The following is a 10,450-nucleotide window of genomic DNA, read 5'->3' on the forward strand; positions in this document are numbered from 1 at the left end:
ATTTTAATATATTAATGAAAGATGATAAGGGAGACAAATAGACAACCACCAAAGTAAGACCAAAGTAAGAAAAAGACCAAATTAAGAGGTGTGCTTGTAATGAGTCTGTTAGACAAAGGAATGTGCCGACAGGATAGAGGATGGACAGTATGCTGACTGCAGAGAGACCAGTCCAAAAGCCAAATGTCATTAAAGGAGTGAAGTTGAAGAAAAGCATAAAAAGGGGGAGTAAGAAAGTTCATCATCATAAATCCAGTCTTCAACACCTGTCTGGACTGTCCCAGCCCATGACATATCCTTTGCTTCCAGGAACTGAGTGGCCACCTTTTCTGCTGATCAGAGTAACATCTGGGATTCGGTGAGATGATTGTACTGCATGTTTTTTGCTCTCTGAATATAGAAACTGTTAAGATAATACTTGTTGTACTAATAAAATTAGACTGATTTTAGGGCACTGTGTTGTCCAAAAATTCAACTTTAAGACACCAAGTTGTCTGCATTTTGATTTTAGGGTACCAAATTGTCCAAGCCATTGAATTTTAAGACACTGAGTTGTGTGTATTTAAGTGAAACTTTGACTTTAGGACACAGAATTGTCTTCATTTGTATTTCATATTCATTTAAGGGTTAATTGTGTTTTAATGATCCCTAAGCACTGTCTGTTGGATAGTGGTGCTGAGGGATTGTTTTGGACAGCAATGTCCAAACATCCTTGGTCAGCCCTGCTTTGAACCAGGGCTCCTCTTTGATAGACACAGCACCATCTTTTCTCACTGACATCCATGTTATGCTTGTTTGCTGTTTGTTTGCCAGAAGCCCCCATAGACCCCCCAAAATTAGAGCCCTGCTATTCATGGTATTCGACACACCCAGTCAGGAGCTCCAGGTACAATGTGCAGCTCTGTATCTGACACACAACTTTATTTCTTACATACACAAATAATATCACTTTACTTTCTATCTAGCTATAGTTCAATGTGGGTACAAGAAAGCGGCTGACAATCTTTCCAGGTCTTCCAGGACTCAAATGCATATATGACAGATTGGCTGGCACACATGATTATAGGCTGAGTATGTTTCATGGTACAGGCATAAGAATCAAGCTAGAAGGACCCCTGCATGCCCACAGGACAAGTGCAGTGCAGCACATGAGTTATAGCAGGCGGTGGGTCTCCAAGATGCTCTCCTGGTGGTGCATCTAGCTGGGACTAGAAAGGGACTTTATCTTGAGCAATTTTAGGTATCCTTTCACCCATGGAGCATTGGCTTTTACACAGATTTCTTGGCCCCTTTTAGTCTGGATTCTGCATGGAGAAGAATGAGACAAGTTAACAAGAGCTGTGTGTGAAACAATGGTCATTTAAGCATGTGTTGCAACATTCTGGTGATAACAAGGGTGCAGACAGAAGTGACAATATTTCCCTGATCCAGCCACAGAAAGCTGTCTATAGCTATGACCAAACACAAGTGCATGGCTGCAGACAGCTTAAAAAATGGGTGATCAGGTAAAACTCTGACTTCTCATTCAATGAGGTATCAGATAAAGACTTCAAAATGCAGCATCTTTTGTCACTTGTGTCTGCAGGGCTGCCAGCCTATCACTGCTTTAAGAGTGGGAAGGGAGAAAGGCAGTGGATGGAGTCCAGTCTGGAGGTTTTTCACCCCTCCCAGGAGCATGGGGTGGGTACTTTGGAGCACCCATGAGGTGGGGAAGACTCCAATTCATCCACTCTACCTTGGTGGGGGCTGCAATACCTCACCCCACCCTTCAGCACCAGCTGGGAAGCCCCAAGTATGAGCTCCCTCCACTCCCTTTTCTCCTCCCATTCTGAAAACAGCGAGCACTGGCAAAGAGCTGTGGACTTTGCTATGGGAACCTTGCTGCAGGCTCCCAGCCCACAGCTAGATTCTTCCCTCCCCCCACAACCAATATTGAACTTCTGTTTGGTCTGGGGTAATGTTGTAACTCAGAATGCTTTGCAGAAATCCTTCTGAGTTACAGATGGGAGCTGCAGTTCTGTCTGCACCCCGTGAGGTGAGGACAGGGAATGGGGGGAAGGACAGTTCACAAGTACCTCGGGCATAAATCACCAGGGCCTGGTTTGACTCACAGCCCAGGCTGGCCCTGCAGGACAACCCAGATCTTGGGTTGCCCTGGAAGGCTGGCTCTGCTGTGGGTGCTGAGTCTTTGGCAACCTGACCCTAATTATTGTTTAGGTAAATCTGGCTGCACATCACCCTGTCTTCCCATATCAGTAAAGAGCCTATTCTTCCCTCTCAGACCAAGGATTTGTCCTGTATAACTGACACTGCTGTGGCTCCTCCTGGTTTACACTGAGGCAATGAGAGCCAAGGCACAGATACTGAACTATCTGGAGACAGAAGCTCTCCCACAACAGCTCCCATCTTCAATTCTGTTGAAACTGATTGCAATAGCATTGGCCCTGGTGCTCAGGCTTGTGCAGGGTCTTTGTGGCTCTAACACCCACAGACAGACTATTCACAGAGCCATCCTGGGACCAGGATTCCCAGTACCCTGGAGCCTCCTTTGGGAAGCACGTCAGGGCTGGCTGCTGATCAGGGACCCATTGGGGGAGTTGTCACGACACCAGGTAAACCTCACTGCCTGGTGAGCAGGGAGAATCTGAGTTCTGTGGCAGGTGGTCTGGGGCCTCCCAGTGACCCTGCTCCAGGTAATGCCAACCTGCACTAACATCCTTCCCACGCTAGGAGGCCCCAGACTCTCACTCTAACTCCCCCTGCCAACCTTTTCCCCACTCCCCAGCAGCTGTGCCCTGTGTTGGAAGATACTCACATCATGGCTCGGTGAGGGCACTCGGGGCTTGTGGGGTAACAGGTTGCTATGTTGGCTTTCTTGATCTTTGTGTTCTGGAATTTGAAGCAGCACTTGTCTGGCACAGCTGGCCCTCCTAGTGTGAAAGGAAATAGCTCATATCAGGGTGTCCTTGGCATGAAGAGACTCTCCAGGTCTCCTTTGTGACCTCCCATTAGCTCAGGAGCAGTGGATTCATGGAGGGGCTGGAATACAGCAGTCACCTCCCTGAATGTCTTATTGCAGCTCCCCTCAGTTTGGAGGGCTGTATTGACAGTGGCTGCAGACACTGAGACATCCCTCCCTACAGTGTGCATAAGAAAAAGAATCTAGACCTACAACTCTCAAGAGGAAATATGGGTCTGGGGCCAAACTACTGATTTAACACTCAGGAGCTCAGGTTTAAGTATGAGTGGGGGCAGCCTTTAGGATGAGCCCAGGCAGAGACTGAACTCATGCCTCTAGGAGCAGTAGCCATTGATTCACTCTGCCACCCATCCCAGGCAGCAGAGTAGCCTTGTTTAAATCAACAGGCCCATGTATGCTTACATCAGGGAGAGGCTTGGCCCCACTGACTTCAGGGAAGGAGTCTTGTGTGTCATCAACATGTGTGGGGTGGGGTGGGCTCTAAGGCATCCAGGATCAGTGGTCACAAGTTCAAGGGCATAGCAGAAGTGCTCATGCCATGGCCTGTCAGATTCCAAAGAAATCTGTAATTTCTCTTAAATACCTTGTCATGAGGACATGGGAAAGCAAAGGAAAGCATATGTTACTGGATTGTTACCCCTGCTGGCTTCACTGACCAAAGGAAGCTATTGCTAGTGGACACTGCCCGGCTGCTGCACTCCCCTGGAAAAGTGACCTCAACCTTGACCCTGAGCTGCCCAGCACTGGACAGCTTTTTTTTGTGTGGAAATAATTTATTTCTAATATATTAATTTATTGTCATGTTCAATTCCTTCCTGTTCCTAAAGAGATTCAAGTCCACATCACCATGAGATTACCCTGAGCACTGGGGGTTGTTGCTAGTGTGTGTTAGGGGTGGGGAGAGTGTTCTTAATCTCTCCTGTGGACACCGTTTCACTTTGCATAAGGTACTTCACTGTTTGGTGGTGCGGGGCCTGGAATCCTGGTGTCCCACTGAATGCAGATATTACCAGTCTGTGGTGCCATTTCCAATCTCTAGGGGTCCTGAAGTAGTTCTTACCAAGTGGAAGGTCCCCAGCAGGAGAAATATAAGAATGTCTACCCCAGACCCTCCTGGAACCCATCAGTTAGGACTCTGTTCTGAGGAATGAGACAGCTTGGAAACCCTGCTTGGAGTCTGGAACTGGGGGGATTTCATGGAGGTTTCGCCTGTCCTTGGAAGTCTCATGAACACTAGGCTGTGGACTAATCTGGGATGGGACTGCTTCAGTCACAAGGAGAGTCTGAGCCCATATTGCTCCATGGTGGTTAGGGCATTTTCCCTGATAGTAGGCTGTGGACCCTGGAATCTCCACAGGCAGTCATCAAACATCTCAGCAGGGGGACAGATACCCTAAGCAGTTGGTTACTGGGTGCCAGGGGAGAAAAAAGTAATCATTTCAATTTCATTCAAGTTTATTATTATTACCACTATTCTTATTGCTGTTACTACTATTGTTATTGTTGTGGTTATTTTATAATTTCAGGGCAATCACTGAGCCAAATTCACTACCTTAAATCTACCCCAGCCATTGACCACCCAGCAACTGGCCCAGTTCTCAGGGCAGAAATCCTGGTCCTGGTGAGACTGTCAGAGGCAGCTGCATTTGCATAACCTGGAAAGAGACCCACAGCTCTGCAATGTCGTTGACATACAGTCCCTCAGCTGGCTGGAGTCTCACTTTTCAGAGCAGTGCTGGCAGAGACAGCAGGCAGGAAATGTGACCATCTGATGAGCTGAAGTATTTAAATACCCAAAGTGCAAATTCCACCTTAGGTCTTGGATCCAATACATTGGAATGGGTGTTCATCCATTATATTGTACCAGTGAGCCTGAGACTTCTGCACCCTCCCCCCACATCCTGGTGGGAAACATCCCATCTGCCTCACACCCAAATCCCTCTGACCTGATGCAGGAAGGGTGGGTGTGGGTGGGTGGGAGGGTAGGGAGGAGAAGGGAGGCTGTACTTACTCTGCGCCAAACTCTGAAGGCAGAAGGTGGCCATCAGAAGAAGTATGAAGACCAGCTCAGTTGCCTTTGCCATGGTAAGAACTCTTCTGACTGGAGCTGTTTTCCGTTCTGTTTTTTATTGGATGCCATCAGTGCTGGTTTCCTGTGGGTGGATGGAAGGGACCTGGCTCCAGGATGCATGCATGGAGGGAAAGTAACTGGCTAAGATCCATTTCCCAATCTGCAGGGAGTGGGGAAATTTACTTTCTTCCTCAAAAATCCTCAGTGGGAATGACATATCGTCTTGGCCCCTAGTCATGCAGACTCCCATGCTGGAGGCTCTCTAAAGTGTTCCCAGTACCGTTCTTGCTTCATTTTCCTTAATTTAACACTAAACATTACTTCTGTCATGAGTTTGATTGCTTCTAGGTTTTTTGCCCTGCAAAACCACTCTATGCTTCCACCTGGTTTCTGCATCTTGTAGGATGCCCATCTGCATTTGCACTTTTGGGTTGGAGATACATAAGGTCTATCTGGTCTGGCAGGTAGGGAGAGTTCACAGAATGGTTCTGCTTCTTCACTTTGAAAACAGCATAAAAAAGGTTTTTACTGGAAATTGCATGTGGGAATTATATGAGTTCTTGACCATCTGCCATGGCCTTTTCTCCTATCTCAAGGAATGCCAGGGAACAAATGTCTTCTGTATCCATATATGGAGATATCTTTCCAACTGGATTAGTTACCAAAACACCTTGGTGATCTAAGTGATGGTCTTTGCAAACCCTTATTAGCACTGCCAATGCAGACATGTTGAATCATTTCCCTGACTTTGTGTTTCAGTTTCTTTTGCTGATAGTTTCCCAATAGATACTTGCATACCAAGGTGGTTGTTTATCTCTTTCCATGTAGTTCATTTCCATAATCAACTTGACAAGGCCCAACTTAATGTGACACCTCCAATCCTAGGAAATATTTAAAGATCATGTAATCACATAAGGGTTAATGCCAGAAACATGCAAAGCTTCTGCCTGGCTAAGGGCATAGCTTGGACACAACTGTAGCACCCTAGGATCACCATGCATGCTCCTGGCACTTGTACTGGAGGTCCTTGTGGCTATGTTCCCTCAAACTGAGCAAGACCCCCAAATTGTGAATGACCCTTGCTTGGCAGCCAATGGCTCAAGATGAGTGCCTCTTTCCATGCAAGGCCTTGGACCATGCCATGGTCTGCACCCCACCTCAGCCAAAGCCAAGGTCAGTTTAACAGGTTTCCTTCCATAGAATTCCCAGGGGAGCAGTAGGAAAGCCCAGCCATACAGAGGGCCAAGCCATTGCTTCAGCTTGAGAGAAATATCTCATCAGTGCAGCCAGACTCATAAAGTGGCTAAATCTGGGTGTTTTTAATAGGAACCACAAGAATACTTACCTGAAATAAGGGCAATATCCCTGCCAAATTGTAAAATCCATTTCTGAATTATGTTGGAGAATGTGGCTTTGGAAATTTCATCCCCAAAAGAGGAGAGCTTGGGAAGTGTTAAGAAATCTTAACTATGAGCACAGCTATTTGCACCCACCCAGTTAGAGTAAGAGTAAGAGGAGTGTGAGGGAGGCTGAGGGAGAGAATGTGTGTTGTGGAAACTATGAGGCCCCTTTCGAAGACCAGTCCAGTGTTATGGGAAAATCCATACAGAGGCAGCAGCAAAAGCATTAGAAAAGGTGAAAGATCAGATAAGACCCTGGGGGAGGCAATGATGAAATGGGCTTTAATGGAGTCTAAATCACATGTGCGCTGGCTTGTCCTTGTCCTCCCGATTCCATATATATCCCTGTCTTGGCTCCCCAGGGGGTTGGCTTCAAGAGGAGAGCTGGAGAGAGAGAGAAAGAAAGAAAGAAAGAAAGAAAATTAAATGCAGGGAAGATGACAAACTCTAGTAAGCAACAGTAGTGAGAAAACTTCACCCTTTCCTTAGAAATGGGACTTTGTGTAATCAAACAAGTACCTGCCACTCATAATCAAAACTGTTGGCCATCAGGAAAAACACACAGTTTAGCAAGACCCAGCACTTCAGGTTTCCTCTTAGTCCTCCTCACTTGCTCACCTACTTCTATATTCCAAAATTGCATTGGCCTTTTATAATGCACTTACATATTTCCTTGTCCTTCTCCACTCCCTTTTGCATTGGTATAGTCCAGAACAGGGGGGGTTGATTTCTTTTTTGAGAGAGGGGTCCTGCAAATTTTTGCCCAAGTTTTCAGGCATTATTCAGTCATCAGACACTCCCTAGACCTCACCCATGGAGCTGATATCCAAAAGTGATAGATTGATCAGTTTCTGGTGGGATTACAGAATGTTTAATGCTGTCAAAGTGACTGACACATGCTCCACATGTAGGACTGATGAGATTGTAGATAAGACAGTGTAGACAAGAACATCATCTCACCATGAAGGACCTTACCAAATGTCACAAATAAATGGCCACCAGTCTGGTAGGGCTTTAGAGCCCCCATTTAAAGTTTTAGTCCAAAAGGGTTTCATCCACTAAAGTTACTGGGTGAATTTTCCCAAGAGCATATTGAAGATATTTGCCTTTTTAGTATGAGACTGAAAAACAAGCATCAATGGACTTGTCTGCCCCAAGCAGCTGCTGTTATCATAGCTGTATGGACAGGGGAACATGGAGACAGGTTGGTCACAACAAGCAGGGTTCTCAACCAAAGTAACTACTCTACCTCCATGTTGGGTAGCATGTGACCCAGAAGCCCTTGACTGTTAGCAGACTGTATCTGTATGAGCAGTTTTCCTGACAACTTGTCAGGCAGAGTGAGATTGTTTCACACTTGCCAGTCTGACCTGGAGAGAAAATTCCATCCTGTCCCCACAATCAGCTGGGCAGTTGGTTTGATCCCATTTCTTTATTCTGTTACCAGTTTAATCCCACATCACCTTTTCCATTATTTTACCTACAACTTATCTTAAGCAACTGGACCATAGCTGCCCATCTGGAAAGGACCTCATGAGATCATTGGTGTTGGTTCTGGATTTAGGACGCAGAGGCCTTGTTTCAGAGAACCCACTCGCAGACCGACCACAACCTTTCCATTGATAATAGGCAAGTTTATTCATACACAGTGATAACAGAAAAAACCCCAATACAGACATTTAAGTAATTCTATATATCTAAAAATTCTAGGGATGAGTCAAAGTACATCTGTCAGTCTCCATTCTGAGGCTCTCTCTCTCTCACGTGTCAGATGTCAGCAGTCTGGAGGTGGGATGCCAAGGTCCACACCACCCCTCCAGTGAGGTGCATGAGACAGGCTGATTATATGCCTTTGATCCATGGTAGCCTTGGGAACCCTTCCCGAGGGACAGGGACCCCTCTTGGAGAGGAGAAGGGACAGGGAGGGATGGGGAGGGACTCTTTGTTAGTCTAAAGTCTCTGCTTTCATGTTCTCTTTCCCTACTGATGACTCCTGATGACTTTTGGTCTGTGGCTGTCTCTGGCTGGCCTCTCTGTGTTGTCATCATAGTCCACATAGCTTATCACATGCAAACCTACTAATTTGGTCTTTCTGGACCTTCTCCTAATTTGGTCTGTTCCCTCAAAACTGGGACTCAGCCCCCCCACTCTGCAGCCTTGTTAACTGGTTCCATTTATCTTCTGTTATGGGCAATATGGTATGTATTTCCTTGATTCCCAGGCTGCTTTTGGCCTTGTTGTGTTAGACAGTCTGTCTGCTTTCAGGGCTGTGAGAATCTCTGTGTATGTGAGCCCGGTGACTGTGTATGCCTAGTTGGGGTGTGTATGTGCTTAATTGATTTTATGTGTACATGTGCAATTATACACCATGCCCTCTCATCTAACAGTGCAATATTGAGACCCTGAACATTGGCCTGACCCCTCAGGGCAACATTATTTATGGTGGAGAACGCAGGTATATTGTGGGTGTTGGTGAGAGTGAGCGTGAGTGAGAAGTGTGGGTTGGGCCAGTTAGTGTGCTTCAGCATCACGGAATTCACCCCAGTGAGGGTTGGGAATACCCGGTGAAGGGTCAGCATTATAGAACTCACTCCAGAGAGGGGTGGAAATTCTCAGTGAAGGGTCAACATTGTTAAGGGGAACTCCTGCAGTTACAGGGGCTTGGGCACCCACAGCACTTTCCTTGTTGTCACTGTCATTGTTGTTATGGTAGGACTCAGAAGTAACCAGTATGTTCAGGAAGAAGACCCCCATGCCAGGCATTAGTAAGCATGGGGCAAAATGGGTGAAAAAGGAAGAGGTATCCCTCTTGCGCAGGGAGATCCTGAAAGGGGATCCTTCTCCTTGGAGGGAGGATGTGTGTGTTCCAGGGTTCTCCCTGAATGATAGTGAGGTTCAATTTGAGAAATTTTGTCTCTGTGAAAAGCCATCAGCCCAGAGACAGCACAGTACTGCAGTTTGGCTACTGTAGCATGCTGTGAAAACAGCACTTGAAGAAAAACCCAAAGAGCCTCTGAAATTGAGGAAAAGGAATTTCAAAATCAGGCTCTGAGGGACAAAAATTCACAATTGGAACTGAATAGCCCACTCAGAATTTAATTCCCCAATATGGCCTGTCCTTAAAGCCAACAAGGAATCATGGAGGCTCACTGTAGATTATAGAGCCATTAATAAAGGGACATGTCCTATGGCTCCAATTGTAGCTGACATGCCAGCTATGCTCAGCAGAGTGCAAGGAAGTCCTTGGTGGTTCTCTGTTATAGATTTAGCCAACTGCTTCTTTGCTATTCCCTTAAATCCAGAATCCTGGAATAGGTTTGCTCTTACCTTCAAGGGAAAGGAATACACCTTTACACTCATTCTGCAGGGTTTCCATGATGCCCCAGCTATTGCTCATCACCATGTGGTGAGCATGTTGCAGAAGCTAAGCAAAACAGACCAGGACAAGGTAATACCCTACGAGGATGACATTCTAATCTGGGAGGACCAAGAGCAGGAGGTCACAAATAGGACCAAAAGGGCGCTGGCTTTGATCCAGAAAACTGGATTCAGGTCAGCAGACCAGAGACCCAGTTAGTGACTCAGGTGGTGATGTACTTAGGTGTAAGATTGGGGGTAGAAGGGAAGAAGATAGACCTGCATAAGATCAAGGCTCTATCAAACATGCCAGTCCCCACAGATCCCCACTCCCTACAGGTATTGCTGGGAGGGTTTAACTTCCTTCGCTCCCATATACACCAGTTTGCTGAAATCACACAGCCTCTCTGGAAATTGCTAAAAAAAGAAGGTGAAATGGGAATGGGGGGAGACTGAGCAAAAGGCCTTTTGCCTACTAAAAGAAGCCCTAGTTACTGCACCAGCACTAGCATACACAAACCCAGCCAAACCCTTTTATAATAAATAGGTTACAGCAGATTAAATTGGCTACATCCCTTTCAGCTCTCCTGTTACAAACGGATTCAGACAACAAACTGGTTCCTGTAGCCTACGAATCACGGA

General features: G+C 46.3%; 1 protein-coding gene across 1 annotated transcript; it reads right to left on the minus strand.

Annotated features, from left to right (window-relative positions):
• Positions 1 to 900: 900 nt before the first annotated feature.
• On the minus strand, positions 901 to 5,086 carry LOC149854039 (C-C motif chemokine 4-like). The gene is made up of 3 exons (XM_090026192.1): positions 4,992 to 5,086; positions 2,816 to 2,930; positions 901 to 1,304 (listed from the first exon to the last, which is right to left on the minus strand). Exons 1-3 carry the CDS (start codon positions 5,062 to 5,064, stop codon positions 1,199 to 1,201), a joined length of 294 nt encoding a protein of 97 aa, XP_089882318.1. The 5' UTR covers positions 5,065 to 5,086; the 3' UTR covers positions 901 to 1,198.
• Positions 5,087 to 10,450: the final 5,364 nt, after the last annotated feature.

The sequence above is a fragment of the Crocodylus siamensis genome, chromosome 13 (genome assembly GCF_052110815.1).
Source record: "Crocodylus siamensis isolate JL-2025a chromosome 13, ASM5211081v1, whole genome shotgun sequence".
Classification (NCBI taxonomy): domain Eukaryota; kingdom Metazoa; phylum Chordata; order Crocodylia; family Crocodylidae; genus Crocodylus; species Crocodylus siamensis.